Here is a 23,610-nt window from a genome sequence, read left to right as displayed (position 1 = left end):
GTTTGCTGCTGGGTGGTCCGTGAGACCCTTCCGAGAACACGTACAGACAGCTGTCTGTGCTGCGGACGCCGTGGGCTCCGTGGTCCCTAAGCGTTCTTACCTGCCCTGGGGCTGTGACAGTTCACACAGGACCGGCGTGGGCGTTCCCTGACACCTGGCACTTCTGGGGGCTGAAGCTTTGACAAGTCCATCACTCTTTTCTCCTCTAATAACCGGCCAATCGAACTTTCTCTCTCTTCCTCAGTGTACTTGTGAATATTTTGCTAGAAATTTATCCATTTTGTTAATTTTTTCAAAATTATTTGAACACAAACAAATCAAAGTTTCAAAGCAGATTTAACTTTGATAGGTTTCCCTGGAGAACCAGGGAGTGCAGTGCAGGTGGCCAGCTGACAGGCGCACCCTGAGGTCAGTCCTGCGGCAAGAGCCCAAGGCCACAGCCAGGCTGCTGAGGCCTCACTGCCCCTCCCCGCATTCCACGGCCCCCGGTCTGTCACCCCGTGAGGGTCTTCTCTAAGACAGAGCCTCAGTTCAGAGACTGAAAGAGGAGGGGACCACCCACATACGTGTGCACATGGACAAGGGGCTGCGCCAGGGCCCCAGAGGGACGCTCTGGCCCCAGCCTCCCGCTCCAGCTCTTGATCCAGAGCCACTGGGGAGGCTGTGATTGCATCGACTACAGCCTCAAGTATCCTATGTGCCGTCCACATCGCAGGCTGCACGTCCTCATTTGGGGGTTAAACGTGAAGGATGGAACGTGCTTTAGAGAGTCTTTGGCTTATTTCTTAAGTGGTTTAGGTTTGGAATTACAATAAATTTTCAAACGTGCACCCCTTCAAAAACACTCTATAGGACAAGCAGTGACGTTTCTGCTCAGCACAGAAGCTGTAAAGCAGCACTGTGGAAACGGCTCACTGCTGTCTCTACTGCGCCCGGCAGATGAGCTCCCCGCAAGGGGGGCGCCCGCAGCGGGGGCTCCCAGGGGAGCGGCCCCATCTCTGGGTCAGCAGCGGCCAGCGCCCATCTCCATGAGGCTCACATCAGGCTTATGCAGCTGGCTCCTCCCAGCACAGCTCAGAGCCCAGAGGCAGAGTGCCCACGTCCAGCATGGGGCAGGCACAGAGCAGGCGCTCTGTGAACACGTGCTACATGAGCGAGGAAGCCCCAGACGCAGCCAAATGTAGCCATCTTAAAGACCACAACTCGCAGAGCACACGGAAGGTCCCAGCACCGCCAGGCACGCTAAACACGACCCAGAATCACACGGACACTTCCCCATTGCCTTCATCCCACTATTTACTTTTTATTTATTTTTAACCTTAAGTTCTCGGCCACTTAAAAAACATTCCTGAGGGCGCCTGGGTGGCTCAGTCGTTAAGCGTCTGCCTTCGGCTCAGTCATGGTCCCGGGGTCCTGGGATCGAGCCCCACATCGGGCTCCCTGCTCGGCGGGAAGCCTGCTTCTCCCTCTCCCCCTCCCCCTGCTTGTGTTCCCTCTCTCGCTGTGTCTCTCTCTGTCAAATAAATAAAAAAAATCTTTACAAAAAAAAAAAAAAAAAAACACTCCTGAGATACACACTCTCCTCCAAGTAAGACTAAGCTTTGGATCCGGGTCTGCATTATGAGGACTATTTTCACAGCCCCTGGCTCAGGTGGGAGCAAACATGCTGGGCATGGCCGCGGCCACCATGGAAACCCTGGGTCGCACACCCATGGAGACGGGGGTCACAGCCTCAGACACGTCCAACACTTCACAACACGCAGTGGCGGATCTGGGCCCAGGAGGAAGCCCCGGGGCGTTCAGGACAAACCGCGTTCCCCAGTGGCCTGCTACTTCAAGGCCCCGCTGCAGTCTTCCCGGGAGGATGTGGCCACACTCCCAGAAGCCTCCCCACCTTCCAACTATGCTGAGAGGACAGCGACAAGTGGGGCGAAGTCAGAAGCAAGGAGACGCGAGAGGAGACTCCAGCCACCAAGCCGGGAGGCCAGGACGCGAAGGTCGGTGGCGGCAGACGGCCTGCTGGCCTGCTGGCCCACAGCGGCAGGTCCCCTTGCCCGGCCTCAGGACATCGGCGGAGGGTGGGGATGGAGCCTGCCTCCCCATGCAGGTATCTCCCGGACAACTGGCCCCAAACGCAGAGTAATAAATACCAGCTACAAAAACCCCTACAAGTTCTGCCTCAGCAGCAAACACAGGACACCTGACAAAGCCACCCGTGTGTCACGGAGAATTCAGACACTGTTTTCCCTGCTTTCCCCTCGTTTTTCTGTTGGTTTTATCCTGTGGGACGCCCACTCAACGCTTCACTTTTCAATAGCAGTCCTGAGAAAAGAACGGCTTTGGTTTTTAAGTTATTTGGTACAGCAACCCGTAATTATGACCTTTGCAAACACACGGATACGTTCTCGTGCTTGTCCGACCCCGCGTACGTTCCGTACTCACTACAACACAGAACACTGCCACGTCTGTAAAACTCACCAACACAAACGTGCTTGCGCTTCACCTCCGCGCGGCAAATGCACAGCCACGTACTCACCGGGAGCCACGCCGTCATCCTGGAAAGGGCTAGGACGGCACCGGTGGACGCAGAATCACTCACAGCCACACAGGCTCCGCACCGGACCGCTCTCCAGGGGCCGCCTAAGCCCCCGAGAAAAGCCAGAGCCAGATGGGTGGGTTGCGCACATGCTCTGCACCGGGTGTGACCCTCAGCCGCCTCCCACCACCCCCCAGTGCTGGGGGGCTGCAGCTGGGTCTGGGCCACCCCCCACAACCCCCCAGTGCTGGGGGGGCTGTTCCCAGCACCCTCCAGCTTCACAGCCTAGACTCTGAACCAAACATCAAGCTGCTTTCCAGTCTGCCCCAATTCCCAAGTTCAGCCACTCTTAACCCAACGCTAACATCTTTCCTACATCACTTTCCAGAGTCAGGCCTCAAGCCCCCTTCTACTCCCCCGACGGCAGCGAGAAGTCAGCGACAAGCCAGCAGTCCCTGACCTTCCGTCTGCCAACTCTGACTCGGCTTTTCTTCTCACGGACAGAGAACAAGACAGAGGTGTGACATGGCCAACCTCCAAGGCCTTCCTTCTTACGAGGTGAACTCCAAGACGTGTCCCCAGGCTCCTGGTCCCGTGGTTTGCCTGCGAGCTCCTGGGACAGCGACACGGGAGGCAGGCCATGCATGGCCAGCCGTGCCTTCACAGGGCTTCCCTTCTGCAAGGGACACACTGGGCGAGCAGAGACTGACACCAGGTCACACGCTGTCCTGGGAGGGGAGCCACAGACACAGCAGGAGAAGGGGACCCACCTGACTACCTCAGACGGTGGCCCCGGTGGCCCAGGGTCCCAGGCATGGCTCTGGAGCGCTCTCTGGGGTAAGAGCCACAGACTGCAGGCCGTCAGCTCCTACCTGCAGGAGTCGCGGGTACGGCATGGGCTGCGTGCTGCTGGACCAAGACCTCCAGTGCAGGCTGGCAGAGGTGCCTCCAGAGGCGGGGGGACAGTCCAGCCGGAGCTTGTGAGGAGGTCAGGACGGGGTCAGCTTGCAAGAGAGCAGCCCCAGGTACTGCTCCACATGCCTTCCCTCCCATCTCCCCAGGAACCAGCCTTCAGGAGAAGGGGATGAGGAACAAGACACGGAGTCAGGGTGGGGAGGGGCAGACTGGCCACTGGGCTGAGGCCACACTCAGGAGGCAGAGGGGACAGTCCACTGGCCCGAGGTCAGCAGGACTCCCATGGGAGATGGGGAGCTCTGCAGGCTGAACTTAGAAATGCAGATGCAAAACATTCGAATCCGCATTTTGTTCTCTAAAGAAAAAAACAGCCGTGACCAGCAAGCAGAGCCAAGAGTCACTCTCAAGTTCCCACAGCCCCAAAACCAGCCAACTGACCCTGTGGCATCAGCAATCCTGATGGGAAAGATGGCAGCCGAGGCCCCCAAACCGGCCCAGCCATCCTTCCTGGCCTGGACATGTGCCAAACGTGAGGCACGACACCCGCCCCACCCTGCCCCCGCCAGTGCTCTGCGCATCAAGGATGCACGCTGGGAATACGAGGGCTGGGGTGCAGACAACGTGGATGTGAGAGCTGGTCCCCAGACGTGCAAGTGAAGTCCACGGATGTCCACGCAGTGAGAGCTGGTCCGTGGACATGAGAGCTGGCCACATCCACGAGTGCAAGTTCGTCTTCTGCCACGTGCTGACATCACATCTCACATCCCCCTCAAAAGTCAAAGCTCCCAACCTCACAATCCTGGGCAAAACTACTCTTCCCTCTCCCCGGAGCTCCCCGGGCCACGTCTCTGGGAAAACCCCTGAGGGCTCCCCAACTGGCTCTTGAGCCCACCAGCCAGCCACCCCCAGATACCGGGGCACTAGCCCCACAAGGCCCAGCCCACAGGCCAGGGCTCTCCCAGCTGAGTGAAGTGTGGGAAGAAAGGCCCAAGGTCAGCCCGCAGTGGCACGGCTGCCACAACGGCTGCTGGAAGTGCCCTCCCTCCGCGGGGACAGCGCCCCGTGACCCCTCCTATGTCCACGGGTATCAATGCCCTTTGTCTGGAGGGCAGGCAGTGGACTCACCCGGCCAGCAGCACATGTGCCCTTTTCCACAGCCCCCCGATGAGCACGGGATGCCCAACAGGCAAGGTGAGGCTTCTGAGCATGGAAGCACTTATGGTCAGGGGTGTCCTTGGTGGTGACAGGCTGGGGAGATTCGGGGGGCCACGTGGGAAGTCTTCTGGCATGCAAGCAGGAGGGCACAGACAGGGTGCGGAGGAGCAGGGGAGATGGGCATGGGAGCCAAGCTCTGTGGCAGCCTCTGGGACAAGCCCAGAAACAGAAGAAGCGGGGCCCCCAGGGAGCAGCTACGGCTCCTGCTGGAAGACGGTGTGCTCCTCAAGACACAGACCGCCGACATGGCAGGGCCTCCGCACCCGCAGCCCGGGAGCTGGGGGCCACCCCTCGTCCTTCTGGGCCACTACCTGTGAGAACAAGTCCCAGGTCTTGTCCCCTCCCCCCCAGGTCTGCTCCTTCCTGGGGTGCAGACTCAAAGTGGGGGACCCGAGGTGAGAAGCTAACACTTGCCACCGTCTGGGCCCACGGAAGCCACACATGCCCCTTTACAATCAGCATGATGCTCTGTGTCCTTTCTGACCCTAAAAAGAAACTCAGAGTCTGTCACTCTACGGAGCGAGAAGTGTTTGAATCGATGCACGCTGACCTGTGAGCGACATGGGTTTGAACTCGCAGGCCCACGTGCGCAGGGGGTTCTTCTGGTAAGTACAGGGCAGTATCCCACGTGTGTTTTCTCCTTCTCACCACTGCCTTGGTAACATTGTCTCTCCCTGGCTTGATTCACTGCCGGAACACAGCACACGACACATACCATACTGAACACGGGTCAGCCGACGACGTCATTGGTAAGGCTTCCAACCACAGCACGCTGTTGGCGTTAAGTCTGGGGGCGTCCGAAGTTACTACGGTCAGAAGCCTGACTGTGTGGGGCTCATGCCCCTCGCCCCGGGGTTGTCCACTGTATACTAAAGAGCAACAGTGGGAAAGTAGTTTCTATTAAAACACATATGTACACATGGACGTGTTCCACACCGACACACCCAGACACACACTCACTCTCATGTGGTGTCCACCTTGGAGCCATAAAAATTCTAGCAAATGCCACTTTTAAAAATCTCAGGAAGACACAACAATGCTGCGTTCCATCGCAAACCCACGGCAAACAAGGCGGCGGCAGAGGAGGTGGGCCTGCCTCCGGATTGCCTGGCCCGGCCCAGAGCACCACACTGGTAACGCACGCTTCGTCTCACCCAAGTCACCGAAACCAGTCTTCACACTCCCGTTCTTTTTCTTACATTTCAGATTGAACGTCTGTTTTCAGACTGCTAACGGCAAGCTGTGAGAAGAGTATACTTTAAGCAGAACTAGGATCGTCCTTTACAGTCGCCAGACTTAAAACGGGCGCACTTCGAAAACCGGGGGCGCCTGGGTGGCTCAGTCGTTAAGCGTCTGCCTTCGGCTCAGGTCATGGTCTCAGGGTCCCGGGATCGAGCCCCGCGTCGGGCTCCCTGCTCAGGGGAGAGCCTGCTCCTCCCTCTCCCTCTGGGCTCCTGTGCTCTCTCGCTCTCTCGCAAACAAACAAACAAACAAACAAAATCTTGAAAACAGAGCCTCCAACTGGAAACCCTTGGCCGGGGGGAGGGGGCAGACTCACGCCCAAGGACAAGGGCTGGCTGTGGCGCCTCACGGCTCCTCCCAGCACAGTGTCCCAGCAGCAGGACCCATGTCACCCTTGTCCTGCTGCTGCAAGTTGCCTGGGCTCCGGTCCCAGCCCACCCACACGGCGGAGCCCTGGACACCAGGGACAGCAGCAGGCCGTCCAGGTACCCTTCTTGGCAGGGGCAGGGGCAGCGGAGAGACACTGTCAGAAGCTGCCGGGCGGGTCCTCTGCCCAACAGCCGCGAGGGCCCCTGAGGCGTGGATGCACGCAGCCACCCCTTCCCTGGGTCCACCAAGCCTGACTCCTGGCCCTTCCCGGGGGCCACCTGGGTTTTTTTTAAAGATTTACTTATTTATTTGAGAGGGACAGAGAGAATGCACAAGAGCCAGGGGAAGGCAGAGGGAGAGAATCCCAAGCAGTCTCCTGGCCGAGCCCAGAGCCCGATGTGGGGCTCTGTCTCATGACCCTGAGATCATGACCTGAACTGAAATCAACAGTCAGACGCTTGACTGACTGAGCCACCCAGGCTCCCAGAAGCCACCTCTTTTTAAAACCTCCGTTTCTGCTTCAACTAGCAAGGGGAGCTGTCTACTCTAACTAGAGTGCTGAGGCTGACAAACAAGTAAGATACAGCGATAATCTCGCCATCATTTCCACACCACACTGAAATAACCCCGAGGGCAGGGCTCACCGAGGCCCTGGTTCGGTAAGGACCGTGTCACCCCCTGGAATGCACCCTTCATCCCTGAGGCCAAATGGACAGGTCTTGAAGGGCATCTCTCCCCAACCCCACTTCTTGTCTAAGACTAGTCTAAGTACTTGCTGCGTCTTCCTTCTGTCAGTCACAAGTGCTCGGACAGGAGGGAGCCCACGGGAGCTGGTGACGTCTGTGACAGGAATCACAGCTCCAGGGTGCTGGTGGCCACATCCCTCTGGCTCTCGGAGCTGTGGACCAGTGCCCAGAGATGTCAGAGTGCTCAGAGGGGCATTTGGCAGGAGGCATTTATTCAAGCAACAAAGTCAACCGATCTGCTGTAAGGACCACATCTCTTGGTACCTGGTGCCTGGCACGTAGGGGAAGGCTGTCCCGAAGCTTGGTTGTATGGAGAGGGGACCTAAAATCAGGGCCAGCACCTGGGTGCCCAGAACAGGTGACTCAGAAGGCCATGGTGGCCTGCTTCAGAAATGCTGTCTCTGCTCAGGAAAAAGCAGGAGAAAGGCTCGGTGTCAACCAGAAACAGACAAGGTGGAAGGCAAAGAACCAGATTCTATCACCAGCAACATGATCTTCAAAAAAGGTTTCTGTGGGATTTAATTCTAAACGCAGCCAACACTGAGAACAGAAAACAGAGAAAAATCAATGAAACCAAAAAGTTGGTCCTTTGAAAAAAGTCAACAGAATTGACAAACCTTTAGCTAGACTGACAAACACACAGAAGACTCAAATTGCTGTAAGTGGGACGGAAAGAACATTACTGCCGACCTGACAGAAACCGAAAGGACAGCAAAAGCACAGGACCAGCGGCCCGTAGGACAACCAACGGGATACCCTACACGAAAGACACACTTCTAAAAAGACACAAACTGTCAAGAACCAAACTCCCAAGAAAGAGAAAGTCCAAACAGACCAGCAGAAAGATTGGGGATAAATTAAACAAAACAAAAAACAAGTGCAAGACTTGCACTGAAACCTATAGAACATTACTGAAAGAAACCAAAGAGGCCCTAAATAAACAGACGGCTCTCCTTCAGGCACGGACTGAAGATGCAGTGTTAAATGGCAAACTACAGGTTCAGTGCCATCCCTATCAAAACTCCAGCCTTTGTGGAAAAGGACAGGCTCATCCCAGAATTCACGTGGAAGTGAAAGCCACCCAGAGCAACCAGTAACAACAACAACATGGATGACTCGCGCTTCCTGACTCCAAAACTTGCGACAAAGCTACCACCAACACAGTATGGTCCCGGCACAAGGGCATGCGCGCAGACGAAGGGAACAGAGCCGAGAGAAGTCTGTATCTTTATGGTCAGTTAATTTTCAACAAGGGTGCCAAGACAATTCAGTGGCAGAAAATAGTCTTTTCAACAAATGGTGCTGGGACAACTAAGTATCCACAGGAAAAGGACAGAGAAGAACTCCTAACTCACACTACATATCAAATAAGTCGACACAGATGAAAGACCCAAACACAAGATCTTAGGAGAAGAGGTCGGGGTAAGCCTCGGGGACCGTGGATCGGGCAGCGGTTTCTGAGACAACACCTAAAGCACAAGAAACCAAAGACGGAGAGACCGGACTTCATCAGTTTGAGATGTCTGTGTGTCAAAGAATGCTAGCAGAAACGTGAGAAGACAATGCACTGACTGGGAGAAAGTATTTGCAGACCACGTATCTGATAAGAACCTAGGACCCAGAAATACATCAAGAAAAACTCAACAATTTAAAAAAAACTGTTTTTAGTGGGCAAGGGATGTGAATGAACATTTCTCCAAAGTAGACCACAGATACCCAGTAAGCACACAGACAGACATGCAACGTTAGTCGTCAGGCCACGCCAATCAAAACCACTTCACACCCACTGGGAAGTCAGAATCAAAAAGATGGACCACATGTTTTTAGACATGGAGAAAGTGGAGCCCTCGTGCGCAGCTGGTGGAGACGCAAAATGAGGGGAAGCAGCCGCTCTGGAAGACGGTGTTGTGGCTCCTCGGAAAGTTAAACTCACAGTTACCGTATGACCCAGCAACTACTCCTGGGTCTGTGCCCGAGGGAATTAACAGCATACGTTCACACCAATGTTCCCAGGAGCACTGCTAATAATCGCCAAGTGTCCATCAGCGGATGAGTGGATAAAACGCGGTCCAGCCCCACAAAGGAACAGCATCCAGTCCTCAGAAGGAATGGAGCTCTGACGCATGCCACCACGCGGACAAGCCTTGAAGCTGGACGAAAAATGACACGTATTGTCTGATTCCATTTCTAGAAAACCTCCAGAACAGGCAAATTCATAGACACAGGAAGATAAGCAGTTGCCGGGATATGGTGACTGCTGATGGGTGCCAGGTTTCTTTCAGGGGTGAAGAAAATGTTCTAGAATCATGTGACCCTTGTGAATGCCTATAAACACTGAACTAGTGAGTCTCGGGGTATGTGAATTCTGTCTCCATTTGCAAGTAACAAGCACCATAATTAACGCAGCCAACGCACACCTCCCGATGGAGTGACTCACTCTCCACTGCGGGGCGCTCTCGCAACGCATGGCTGCCGTCGGCGGTGCCAAGACCGCTGGAAGTCTGGCCCTAAGGGAAGACCAGTGGGAGCTGCCTGTCCACCACCTGCCCTCTGGGTACAAAGGCCAGGACACACTGCCCACGTGCGTTACGCGATCCCTCCTCTGAGGCCACGGTACTTCTCCTGACACTCGGCGGCACCTTGTCGACTTGCAACCAGAGTCCATGAGACGGCAGGAACTCCGCTCAGGGGGCTCAGGGAGAAGCAAGGGGACTTGTGCCCCAATGACTCTCTCCCCTCACAGTCACACCAACTCAGACAAGAGGCGAGAAAAGCCTACTTGGCCCTCTACAAAATGTACAAATGGCTATTCCCTCGATGTCTGCACATCGGGTCCCTCATCCCAACCATGGAGCTTATGGGGATTCTACGACCCCGGGGACACGCACAGCCAGAGCTTCGCTGGGGAGGGATATGCTGCCACGAATGACCCCATGGCCCCAAGCCCACATGGCTCTGCACACATTCACCTGCCACCCAACCAGAAGCAGAGACTCATTCCATCAGTGAGTCCCAGTGCCTGGGCCAAGGCTGCCCAAGGCCTGGCTCTGAGCGCGGCGTCTCGGGAGCAGTGGGACGCCGACCATGAGCGTGCTGGGGGAAGACCGATGTGTTTTGTGATGTCGGCACAGGGGAGGAGGTTGGCCTACGTGTGACAAGGTGGAGCGGCCCGGGCTCCCTCTGCCCCTGCCCAGCGCCCCAGCACACCTGCCCAGACCTGGTAGCCCTGCGGACACCATGGACACTCACAGACCCCCAGCTGGCTCCCCCAACCTGGGAACTGGACTTTCTCCAAGAAAAGCAACACACTGCTGGAGCCGAGTGAATTCCCAGTGGGAAAGTGTACCTCTACTCTTCCAAAACTGTAAAACTTTGTCTCTCGCCCATGGGCGCCTGGGTGGCTCAGTCGGTTAAGTCTCTGCCTTCGGCTCAGGTCATGGTCCCAGGGTCCTGGGATGGAGCCCCGCATCGGGCTCCCTGCTCGACCGGGGGACTGTTTCTCCCTCTCCCTCTGCCGCTCCCACTGCTTGTGCTTTCCCTCCCTCTCTGCCAAATAAATAAATAAAATCTTAAAAAAAAAAAGAACTCTGCCTCTCGTCCATGGTGGAGATTCCTAATGCAGCAATTACCACAAAACACTGAAATCATTCCACGGTCTGTGCTGCTGGTGTTTAAGACAATTCAGAATGGCACGCAGGATACGGACAAAGCATTGCAGGAAGCTTTCTGGGTCACTCTGCCTGATTTTTTCATTACAGAAAACTAAAGCTATCCAGGTTATCAAGGCTCATAGACATCCATTTTCTCCCAGAATCTAGGATGCATCCCTGAGTCCCCTGGTACAATTTTCTGACACTGAAAACAGACATGGGAAGCACGCCCGTCAGTGCCTCTCCACCTGTCCTCCCTGGCTCCTTGGGAAGCGTTTGCGACGGACCCCATCCTTGAGGGGCTCACCTCCAAGGGCCCTGACCGTCTCCACTGCATTTCCCTGGGCTATTCGGAGCTCCTCACGCTTCCAGCCCGGCCCTGAGCACCCGCTTCTTCCCCTTCCGGACTGACTCACTTATCAGTAGTGAAAATACAGACAGGGCACAGCCAGCCCCAGTGGCCCCAGCGAGCACGAAGAGGGAGCTAACCATCCATCTTCAAGGCCAGGCCCTGGGGGATGACGGTGGGGCCAAAGAAGTGGCACTCACACCTCACCGCATCTTCCCACTGGGCCGCGGAGCTAGGGTCATCAGCTACAGGCCCCTGTGCACTGAAGGAGACCCACGCCGCCTCTTGGCCCACAGTGCCTGGTTTCCGCTACTCACTGGCCACACCAGGCCATGCTGACCACACCGCCCACGCGAGCCACATGGCTTCCCAAACAGGCCTGGCTCCCCATTTCCTGCCTCTGCTCCTGCCCTGCAGTGGCCCCAGAGGCCACCTCTTCCTTACTCTCCAGTTGGCTCCCGTGGCCCAAAGAGTTCAGGTCCTGGCCCTGGCCACTTACCCAAGAGGCTGTCTGTGGTCTCTGGGCCCAGGGCTTCTCTGGGCACCCTAAGACACCCTCAAGTCCATCTCCTGACACACCGGGCAGCTGGGGCAGCTGGGGCCCAGAGCGTGAGCCATGAGCCAGGCTGCCCCAGGGTAAGGCCCCTCTGCCCTGAAGGCGGGCTGTGCGTCATCCCAGGAAGACGTGAGCAGGAACCCCTGCCTCAGGGGGTGAGGCCCTGACCATATGCAACGGTGCCTTAGACAAGGAACCCCAGCTCCTGCCTGCTGGCTCCTGGGGCCCTGCCCCCCAAACCCCAGCACACCTGTCCTGAAACGCTCCTCCCCCAACTCACAGGCCCCCTCCAGCCTCCTCACCTCAGCCAGAGGACCCTCCCTTCTCTGTCCGTGCTCACCTGCTACCCCACAGCTCTCTGGGCTTCATCCTGCAGTCCCTCACGTCTCAGAAGAGAGCTGATAAGGTGGGCGTGGGAATGGGGGCGGGGAAGGCAGCATGGGAGGGGCCTCAAGGACGGCCCCCAGGGGCCCTGGAGATGCTCCAGCACTCAGCGCCCAGCTGCTGTCCCCAGCCAATTCAAGGAACTGCCCACAGAGGTGGGCAGGATGAGCATGCTGCTGGGAGCAACTGGTGTGGGGAGACCCGGGGTGCTCCCCAGTGCCCCCTGCCAAGGCTCCAGCCCCCAGACAAGGGCCCAGACCTGAGGAGGCACTCACTAAGCCTACAGACACTGGAACCATGCTATGAACAGCCGGTAAAAATGAGCTCTCTGGGCCCTCATGGCCACAAGCCTGCAAGCGCAGCTGAGGCTGAACCTGGGCAGCACAGTAGAACCACCCACAACCCGGGAGCTCAGGCCTCCTGCCCCAAACTCCTCTCCAGCTGCACCAAGCGTGCCTGGGTTGCGGCAGGGAGGACAGGGCCCTGGGGGCTTCAGAAACTTAGGCGAGACCCCACCTGGCCCTGGCGGCCGTCCTGGACAGTCCCCGAATCGGCCACTGGGGCCCTGCGCTGGTTCCCCTGGCTGGTCAGTTCCTGCCACTCACCCACACTCTGCTGGCGGCATCAATCAGCACGACCCCCTCCCAGCAGCCCAGCCTCCCGTCTCCCACCTGGACGAGGTGCACGGTGCGAGCTGCTCGGGGCAGCGCGGAGGGCGGTGATGGCGTTACAGCAAAAACAGGAAGTTGCAAAAGATCTGAAAAACCGTAAGTGATGGGGAAAAAAGCAAAACATGCGTCCCCACAAATTCGTTTGTCGTTCTTAAGAGAATGACTCCATCTTAACACAAACCCCGAATCTCCCCGAATTACAGTTCAGCAAAGAGCATGCTCTGCACGCAGGTGCTGGGCAATCATTAGCTGAGCTGGACAGAGGAAGTGCCCGCCGATGCACCCCAAGTAAGCCTGGGGCCCAGAACTGGTACAGGACTCTGAGAGCACGTAGAGGGCACGCAAAGGCAAACTGGGACGGGTGACTTGGTCCGTTCAACTCCTCCATGGGCGCCTCTCAGTGCCACGGCTCCCACCGGCTGTGCGCAACGAGGCCTCACCAGGGTTTTACTTTTTTTTTTTTTTTTGAAGATTTCATTTATTTATTTAACAGAGAGACACGGCGAGAGACGGAACACAAGCAGGGGGAGCGGGAGAGGGAGAAGCAGGCTTCCCGCCGAGCAGGCAGCCTGATGGGGGCTCGATCCCAGGACCCTGGGACCGTGACCCGAGCCGAAGGCAGACACCCAACGACTGAGCCACCCAGGCGCCCCCCCCCCTTTTTTTTTCTCACCAGAATTTTAAAAGCACTGATCCAACCCAGATCTCAGCTCCATATGAGCAGGTTCACCCAGCAAGTCAGAGCTCCCCCCAGCCCAACTCTGCACCGGATCGTCTTCCGGAGCCAGCAGGTACCCACCGACAGGGGCACAAAAGCTGGGTCATGCTTCCCATCCTCATCTGCTCTGTGGACCCCCGGCAGAATCCCAGGACTAAGGAGGAATGTGGCAAAAGAAAGCCCCTGATCCAGATGGACCGCGGTACAGCCCCCTTCCAGGCAGGCCGCGGGGCCCCAAGCACAGGATGTGCCCTCACGCAAGGACGGCCAGGACCCTCCCACGGGCAAGCATTCTGCGGCAACTTCAGGAACAGAGTCACCAATTCACTGAAGCTGTCCACCTGAGGGAGTCCTTGCTGACCAGCTGGGTGCACCATGGAGTAAATAACATCCCCACATCAGCAGGACTATAAAGGTCCCAGACACCTAGGAGATAAAGGTAAACAGGAGGGGCCGTCACACCCAGAGGCTGGGAGAAGAGAATTCACCTGCCAGAGGCCTTCTCTGCCCCTCACTGGGGGCAGTCTCCTCCGCGTCCAGGTGCAGTGGGAGGGCAGGCTGTGGCTGCCACCTCTGCCCAGCTCTTACAGACTAAGGCCACCAGACTGACCCTCGACCCCATGCCTCAGCACCAGCCCTGCACAGACATGCACCAGCCCACCACCCACACCCGGCTGTGGGGCAGAGAGGTTGAGTCCCAGGAGCCAAGGGCGGCCGGGGGGCCCCAACGCAGCTGTCCTCGCTCCTGCCTCGCCTGCATGACCACACTGGAGGGCAGACACCGTCCCAGGGGCCTTCCATCCTCTTGGGAGGACCGGGCATCCCGTGTGCCTGGCCCGGAGAGGTGGCGCCGTCTCCCACGGACACAGTCAACAGTCTGCCAAATACCGTTATCATGACAACACCATCATCAATGCCACTCTCATAGTGGTACAGCCAAGGACCGTCGGCGGACACCTAGTTTTTAAAGGCAGAGGCCAGAAAATGCAAATGGTGAGCACAGAAGCCTCCACCCCACGCCACAGCGGAAGGAAGGCCTCCCTGCCCTGTGCCGGCCCCACGCAGCCCCAGGATGTGGAACGGTGCGGCTGCCTTGGAGCAGGTAGGCAGTGCCCGCCAAAAATAAATGCGTGTGTGTGTGTGTGCAGACGACGGTTCACAGCAGCAAGCCAGAAACGACCCTGCATTCATCAACCGGTGAGTGGACACGCCGCGGGGCGTACACCTCACGAACCCCACTCAACCCTAAGAAGGGACAGAAGTGTCACACAAACAGGTGTGGGCAGAAAACCGATACCAGGCACAAGGACCGCAGACCGTGAGATTCCGGCATTCGAGATCCGCGTGGAGGCAGAATTCTGGAGCCGGAGGCAGAGCCGTGGCACCGAGGGCCGCCGAGGGCCGCGAGGGACGTGCCCGGAGATGTGTGGGGACAGCCGCACCACTGCAGACGCCTCCCAAAGTCACTGAGCGGCACGCGTGCGCAGGGTGAGCTGTGCCGCATGCAGACCGTCCCCAACAAAACGACAGGGAGAAGGGCACGCTGGCGCCCGCAGCCCCAGCCGCCGACCCCCTCCCGGGCCGTGCGGACCGCTCTGACGGGGCCGGGCACCCAGCAGGCCTGCGGCTCTTCCGATTCCCTCCGGCCACCGCGGCAGAGCCCACATCCCACCCCGCAGCGGCTGCCGCTCGTGAGGCCGGCCGCACAACACGTGCGACGGGATGACAGCCACACGAGCGGCCAAAACACAGCGTGACGAAAGGGGAAGGAGGGACAGCACAGAGCTGTCACAGTGCGCTGTCCCCAGAAGGTACAATTGGTAAGAAACCCCAACGGCTTCCTCATCGATGGCTCTGTGAGTACGCACACGACTGAGCTCTCCCACGAGCCCAACAGTGTACTGTCCCCAGACAGTACAATTCTGCCGGCCTGCACCGGGAGGCCAAAGGACTCCTCAGAACAGAGCAGCCTCAGGAGAAGCCCGACCACGGGAAAGCACACCCTGTCCAGGCAAGGGAGGAGCAAGCTGCCACAGGGGCCTGCTGGGGAAAGGGCGGGTCAAGAAGGCAAGTGGGGACGGTGAGGGGGCAGCCAGCACGCGCCCCGGACCCCCGGCAGGGGAGCAGGCCCGCCAAGGGCGAGAGCGCGAGGCTCGTTGGCGGCGATACCGGGCAGCACAACCAGGCCATCCCGTTGGCCAGACACAGGAGCCCACACTCGGGGACAGGGGATGGACCAACCCAGCAGCCCGGGCACAAGTAAGGAAGCCTTGGGTGGGCAGGAGGGGACCGAGACCTTTGAAGGAAGGGGCCTGGGGACAGCTGACAGCACCTCACCCTGCCAGGCCCCCTCCTCTACGTGCCACAGCCCCGTGCCGGGTGGCATTCCTGCCTTCCTGGTGCACCAAAAGCCCAAGCGGGGAAGCCGGCAAGCCCCCGGTCACACGTGCTACACAGCCTGCTCCAGCCCCACATCTTCCTGTCACCACGTAGCCCTGCAGACTCCGACACGTGGCCTCACACCAGCACTGAGGGCAGGATCCCTGCCACCAAGACTCAGGCCTGGCCGTGCCTCCCGTTGTAAACCTCCAGGTCCTAGAATAACAGCAAGTCACTCCGGGGCCCTGAGACGTGGGACAGAAAAGGAGGGTGCCTGAGCCCAGGCCAGCAAGCCCTGGAGCAGAGCCAGGGCTGGACTCCGCCGGGGGTGGGGGGACGGTAACATGCCTCCAGGATGCAGTCCCAGACCCAGCTCCCGTGCTCGCGGCACAGAGCAAGGACAGGGCAGGATGGAAGGCCCGGTGCCAGGCTCAGGGAGGGCACAGATTCAGCATGGGCTCCAAAGCTCCAGGGCAGTTCACTCAGGGCAGGAACTCTGGGAAAGCTACCCCTAACACCATCACGTTCTGCTCAAACACATGAGGGGGTACAGCCCCAGCCCCCATGTCCCCACCAGCCCCCAACCCCAAAGAAGGGCCCCAGGCCCCTGTCAGAGTGAAGGAGGGAGAAGACAAGGGGCCTGAGCTCACAAAAACCCACCAGTGGGTCAGGATTCAAGGAACAGCTGACCCCAAGGCCATGCTCCTGGGGATGGGGTTGAACTATTCACCAAAGGGAAAACCCAAACCAAAGTCAGCATTCTCCTCGAGCCTGCGTGTCACCAGCGTGCTTCCCTGTCAGCCCGGAAAAGCCCCTTCTGTGTGCGGGCACCAAGACCAGCCACCAGGCAGAGCCCCATCACCCCTGACCCACTCCGGATCGTCCCTACCCTGAGCCGCCGTCCAGGGACCGGGCCAGTTGTCAGTGGACACATCTAAGTGGACACTCCGCTCCAGCACCTTTTCCATCTCCCAAAACAGACCTTGTAAAGTCAAAACGTAAATTGTGAGCAACAATGCAGGCTCTCTCTCCATTCCCATCATCAGAGGCCAAGCAGAGGCAGGGACGGTAAGGAGAGCCTGCAAGATGGCAGAATCCCAAGATGCTCTCCCCAAACACAGGCCCGCGACGCAGCCCAGCCTTCCCTGGACCCACATGCAGGCTCTACCTCAAACCCTCCCACCATGGATTTACGGGAATCATCAGTCACATCAAGAGACTAATGTTCTCATCCCCCAAAGCCAGCGGCTTTCACACGGGTTTCATTTTCAGTGCAACTGGATGAGCCACTGCTTTATCCTCATTCATCGCTAAAGGTAAGAAACCCCAACGGCTTCCTCATCGATGGCTCTGTGAGTACGCACACGACTGAGCTCTCCCACGAGCCCAAGCTCACGCCTGGAGCGGACCAACTCAGCACCCGCCCCTACCAAAGATTCAGTATCCGGACACTTGTCAGGCTCGGACACACACTGAAATATCATCTGCTGCCCAAAAGGGAGGCTCTGGGGAGCGGGCCAAGGCTTCGGTGTTCTGTGACCACACGCCACACCAGGAGGAGGGGACCCAAAGCAGAGTCTGCCACCCCGAGAAGGAAGGGCGTTATGGGGCACCCCTCCCCGGCCTGGCCAGGCAGGAACTGGGCTTGAGCCTGCAGGCTAGCTGCTCCCCCCAGTGAGTCTGGGGAGTAGATCGAGGCAGGACAGTCTCAGATGCCCTAATTAATGAAGCAGCAACAGAAGACAGAGGTCCGGACACTTTATGTTCACCTCGGGAACATTCTCTCTGCCACCTCTCTTCCCCAGCCCCCACAACCAAGTTGGAAGGACCCGGGGAAACATGGGGAAAACAGGGCTGTGTCCCAAGAAGTGACAACAGACGGGTGACCAACACACTGCCCAGGCCCTCCACTGCCATCCTGCCTAGCTGCCCAACCCCCACCTATAGGACCCCATTCCTGGACACAACCCACCTCCCAACAGGAGACCCTCCTGCCCACCAGGATGCGGAGATGGCCAACACTTAAGGACCCAGTGCTCTGCCGGCCCGTAGCAAGCCCCCCCGCCACGCTGCTTCCTCATCACCCTTCCGGGTCAAACAGGGGCTCCACAAGGGCAATCCACTGGGAGGCAGGCCTGGGTCCAATTTCTGTAACTTCCAAACTGGACCCAACGTATCATGGAATCACACCTCAGCGCAGGTCTCTTCCCCCCAAAACCTGTGTACGACCAGAGACGGACCCAGGGCTGCGCTGGCCCCCCACCCCTGCTCTCTGGCTCCCAGAAGGGCACGTTGTCTGTGTGTGATGCAGGCTCTGAACTCAAATGGAGGGACCTTTCTCAGTGATGTCCCACCAGAATGCAACTTCTCAGGGTCACCCAGGCCGAGAGGCAGTGGACATAGATACAATGGTGCAAATACCCAACAAGCCTACCTGCAGCGCTCACTTCACTGCATTCAAAGCACGCAAAATACTGAACACCTTAAATGGAAGACGTGCCTCCCTGTGCCGTGGAAAGCATCCCTCAGCAGCTCTAGAGCTGACAGAGACCGGAAACGCCGAGGATGCCAGCATGGGCAGAGGACACCGTGAGCTCAGAGGCTGCTGGACAGCGATGGGACCCAGCCATCGGCAGGAGGGACGGGACACATGCAGCCTGCATACAAGTAATCGGCAGGCTGAGTCCCAGTTCCTGACCACGTCCAAGGTCGGCACCAGGTGTCCGGGGTGAGAGGAGGTATGCAGGGTGCCGATGCGGGTTTCCTGAGCAGAAAGAAGCAGCACCAAAGCCACACCGGGCCCTGGACCACCGCCTCATTTGATGCTACCACTGTGGGAATAGGTAGATCCATATCTACAAAGAGTCCCACACTCTGACAAACAGGCCAAGTTCCTACAGGGAAAGTATACTGAGATCTCAGGTCAGAGGCAATAATGCAAAAAAAAAAAAAAAAAGTGCTGAGCCACCTCCAGCCTTGAACTCTCCCTGTGGGACACAGGGCTGGGGGAGCACGAGGGGGCCTGCGAGGAGGCCCGGCCTGGTCAGCCCCCACCCCTGCGCCTAACACACCAGAGCCTGCTTCAGGGGCTGCGCAGACAGAGTCCATACCACGGCTTCGGAAACCCAACAGCCCCAAGCTCTGTGATGAGAACTCTCCACCGCGGCACTGCACTGGGCTTTCCCAAGCCACGGCGCGAGGAGCAGAGCCGATCCCACTGCGCTACAGGCTGAGCCCTGGGCCTGGGTCTCCTTCCTGCCTCCTGCCCATCTGCATGGACACGGTCCTTCAAGGCCTGAGTCCAGACAAGCCCCAGAAGGGGCGAGGGTGGCCAGAGAAAGCAGCCAGTGCTGGGAGATGGGGTGAGGAGGAGAGCCCAAAGCAGGGGTGTCCACGCAGCCCAGGAAAAAGCCTTCGAAAAAAAGATGACAAGGCCAGGAGGATGGGAAGCAACGAGAACCCTGGAACACGGCTAAGGGAAGGTGAAATGGTGCGGACGCTGGGCCGCGGTGGGCAGTTCCTCCAAAGGTTAAACACGGAGTCACCAAAGACCAAGCAGTTCCCCTCCTCGGCGTGCGCCGGGAGAAATGAGCACACGCGTGCACACGAAGCTCGGAGCAGCACATCCACAACAGCCAGAACGTGGAAACTGGCCTCATGTCCACCAGCTGACAACGGGTCAACAAACTGCCGTGAGTCCACGGGTGGGACAGTGTTCAGGCAGAGGCAGAAAAGAAGCACCAACACCCGCTACGTGGTACACTCTGACAACTTTGTGCCCAGCGAGGGAAGCCAGACACAAAGGGCCACGTATGTGACTCCAGGGACTCCAGGGACCCAGAATAAGGAACTCCCTGGAGGCTGGAAGGAGCCTGGTGACCGCCAGGGGCTGGGGGCTTCAGGGCAGGGGGGCTGCTGAGGCACCTTTTGGTTTAGGCACAAAATAGGCTCTAAAATGGACTGGTGAGAGCTGCAGGCTTCTGCAAACACACCGAAAACCACTTCAGGGGCTGACGAGTATGACCGCAGAACGGCGTCTCAGTGACGCCATCGCCAGAGTCCCTGCCAAAGCAGAGATCCGTGCCGTCAGAGGCCACCCAGAGCAAGCAAGACAGCCAGGAACAGACACCAGCCCTCCAGCTCGAGGCCTCCGTGGATTCCACCGAGCCCGTGTGACCAAGTGCTGGGACAGGAGCTGGGAGAAGGCGGGAAAGGCAGCCAGTAGAGATGGCCCCACAGGCAGGCGGTACTAGCGGAGGGGACACGGGGTTCAGGGAGCTTTCAGGGCGGGACAGGAACAAGGGCAAAGAGAGCCAAACTGATGGTGCAGGAGAGAGAGGGCCATGTGCCCAAGGCACCGCGTCCTGCAGCATGGGGCCCAGGGGAGGGTCCCACGGACACCTGCTGTTGGAAAGGCCCCGGAGGGTGCAGCCAGCTTACCAGCTCTGCAGGACTCAAGGCACAACCGGTCAGCAGGCCCTGGGGAGACGGCTGCTCAGCCGCTGACCAAGCGAAAAGGGGAAACCAGCTCAGAACTGACACAACTCTGAATACGCCGCAGGACAAAGGCCCCGCTGACCCCCAAGGGCAAGCTGTGCTCTCAGACCTCTGCCACTCAGCTAAGTGCCTTTCCCAAGAAACAGCCTTGCCGCGTTAGGGGGGGACCCAGCTCTGAAACCACAGCAGCAAGAATTCACCTCTGAGTTCATTTCTAGCAACAACATAAAGAACAAAAAGCTAGAAACCTCCCTTGTCAAAAATCCGGCCATCTCAAGCAAAACAATGAGGTGTGCAGCCCTGCCACCCCTTTCCAGGAAAATGGGTAGTGACAGCAGGAGTCTAACTGGGGATTATTGCAAAAGAGCCGCAGGGCTCTCAGGAGGCAATCTGGCGGTCGCAGCAAACCTGGAGAAGCCGCCTCTAGGCCCCCAGCCAGGGAGATGCTTGTGCGGGTTCAGGAAGGGCCACCAGCGAGGACCGAGGGCCTCGGAGTCAAGCCCAGGAGGCCTGGCCCAGGGTCTGCCAGGGCACAGCCATGCTCACAGTAACACAATACGACAGCCTCCTCTCCCCAGCCTGGGTCCTGAGTGACTGGCGGAGCTTTCCAGAGCGTGTATGACGTGTGAGGACATCACCATCCTGACTGCTAAAGCCATGTGCTCGGTTTCCGCTCCTCTCAGGGTGTCCCTACCAACGTGGTGTAAACATTGATAGTCATAACCAAGTAACCCGGAGCTCTTTGGGGTCCTCCACAATTGTTCATACTCCACGGTAACAGTGTGAGAACCACTGTGGGGCAGCTGTTCCCACCCCCTTGTGGGTAACATCGCAGGGGAGGAGCAACCAGAGGGCCTGGGGGAGGACCACGGCACCAGCCACGCGGGGGGACGCGAGCCAGGGGCACTGACAAGAAAATAGCAGCCTGCCAGACAAATCTCCTCAGCGTCCCCTGCAGATGGGGGAAGGCTGCAAGACCTCAGAAGCGCGGATGCATCACCGACCCGCACGCGGCCTTCACAGCACGCCATGCCTGTGTCTCACCCAGACGCCCCTCCCACAATGACGAAGCCGGGCAAGAAAGCATTCCTTCCCAGGCCACCTTCTGAAGACAGTCCCCCAGCATGGGTGCATGCTGTGCACACACAGTCACCAGGCAGATCTTCTGAAACCTGCCATACACCATGGAAGCAACACCCCTTCACTCAAGACTGCTCTCGCCAGCCAGGCCTCCCTGTCACAAGCACCAACACACGGCTCTCAACCACAGCAGGCACCCCAGAGCATGGGGGAGCCTGGCCAGCGCCCACCCCACACCACTGAGGGAGGACGGCTGCTGCCCCCAAGGCTGAGCTCCGCACGCCCAGAAACCTCTGGGTTACTGGCAGATCCTTGTCTACGGACCTTCACATCGAAAGGCGCCCTGCAAAATTACCCTGTGTGCACTGATTACCAAAACAAATGTTCCTTCCAGATGTAAACATGATGCCAAACTCCATACAGCCATCAAGAAAAAAAGAAAATTCAGAGACAACATGTTGGCAAACAAAAGTAAATTAAGTTATCCATTTTAACGTCAACAGAGAGAAGCGTGCATATACAGCTGAAACACAACAGAAACGCTAGAACTCAGAATCAAAGATTACTGGAAAGAATGTTTGCGCAGCAAAATTCTTTTCCCTTTGAGACTCAAATGCCCCACCATGCTTAATTTTCCTGACATTTCTGAGGCTTTGAAGCCTCAGCGAACGGATCTGAATCATCTGAGCAAACCATGTTATAGTGGCGTGTTACTGGAAAGCTGAGAATAGAATGCTAAATATACAGACACACACCCATACGGGGCACTTTTGTAGAAAATGATCAAACGCGGAACTAGATAAAGTTGTCCGAGGGAAACAGGGAGAACAGTTCACCTCCAACAGGGAAGCAGAATACATGGACGCCTGGAAGTTAAAATGAGAAAAAACCCCACAAAAATAGCACCTACTTTGTGTCAAGGAAAGCAAGCCTAGCCCGTACATGACCTTAGCTTACTGAAACCCTTCACCCATGCCCGCTGCCGGCAAAGGAAGGCTCGGCAGGACGCCAGAACCTTCTCCCGGAATCCAAGTCACGCCTGTATCCCTGGACCAGCCCACGCCCACTGCTCACCTAGCGAGGGCCCCACAGGCTCCATCTGTGCCATCACCCTTTTCTCTTAAACAAGCATGCCACTTGGAGCCGCATTCTGCTGTATTTGGGTTGGGAGTGCAAGTACCAACAGCGGGGTGGCACCGCGGCTCCAACAGCGAACTAGGTCAGCCTGGGCCTGCCTCAGAGTTCCAGGCGCCCCAGTCCCTGGCTCCCTCGGCTCCCCTCGGCCGGCGGGCAGCCGCCCCCGCTGCCCTGGGTGGCCGGGCGGGAGGCCCCCAGAGGTAAAGGCCTTGGGCAGTCACATCCCTTCTTTGGCCCTGAAAGGCCTGCCGGCATCTTTCTCTTTCACAAACAAGATACAGCGTTCTCCAGGGCTTTCCACCGCCGCCCTTGTTTGAAAACTAGACAGATACTAAGTTACAAGGTAAAACCAGGGCGCCAACCCCCGGAGCCCGGGTGAGCCCCACACAGCGGGCCGCACAGCCCAGCGGACAAGGCTAGCCCACCAGCCAGGGGCGGGGTCAGAAGTCAGGGGTCAGGGTTCCGGGCTCAATGTTCAGGGAATACACTAGGGGCCGGGTCGCGGTTTGGGGCCAGTGCACGAGGGTCCTCATATCAGGATTTGGGGACCTCGGACAGGGATTAAAATCGGAGTTTCGGGCCCTGGTTTCCGGGGCCCGGCTCTGAGGTCGGGGTTCAGCCTATGCAGTCTGGAGGCCAGAGGTGGGGGACCTGGATTCCAGGGTTCGGGGCAGGGTTCAGGGCACTGGTTCAGGGTCTCAGGATTTAGGGGTACGAGGGTCTGAAGGGCCCAGATTCAGTGTCCACGTCCTGGGGTCTGAGACTCAGGGCTTCAGTCCAGAACCTGGGGCTCTGGGGCTCAGGGATGGGGACCAGGATAAGGGTCCTGGGCTCCGGGGGCAAGCGGCTCAGGGCCGGGACCCAGGGCTGGGGCCCAAGTCCGGATCGCGGGGTCCGAGGAGTCCCGGGGGTCCCGGGGCTCGGGGCCAGGCTCGGGGTCGGGGTCCGGTCGCCGGGCACTTACGTCGTCGAACAGCGAGCCCACGTTGGCCGTGACCAGCAGCACCGCGGTGCCCGGGGCGGCCGCCTTCCCCGCCCTGCGCACGCCCCCCCCCGCCCCGCGCACGCCCAGCCCCCCGGCTCGGGGCGGGACTCGCCTCAGCAGCGGTAGCGGCGGCGGCGGCGGCGGCAGCGGCTGCGGGAACTTCAGTGGCGGCGATCTTAAT

General features: G+C 58.3%; 1 protein-coding gene across 1 annotated transcript in view; it reads right to left on the bottom strand.

Annotated features, from left to right (window-relative positions):
• Positions 1–23,610, bottom strand: part of INPP5A (inositol polyphosphate-5-phosphatase A) — a 172,563-nt gene that overhangs the window by 146,585 nt on the left and 2,368 nt on the right. The window contains exon 2 of the mRNA XM_044916232.1: positions 23,409–23,604. Within this exon, the coding sequence (XP_044772167.1) occupies positions 23,409–23,604 (196 nt within the window). The remainder of the gene's footprint in view (positions 1–23,408; positions 23,605–23,610) is intronic.

The sequence above is a fragment of the Neomonachus schauinslandi genome, chromosome 6 (assembly GCF_002201575.2).
Source record: "Neomonachus schauinslandi chromosome 6, ASM220157v2, whole genome shotgun sequence".
Lineage (NCBI taxonomy): Eukaryota > Metazoa > Chordata > Mammalia > Carnivora > Phocidae > Neomonachus > Neomonachus schauinslandi.
Note: the sequence above shows the minus strand (reverse complement) of the source record. Positions and strands in the feature narration are given on the sequence as shown.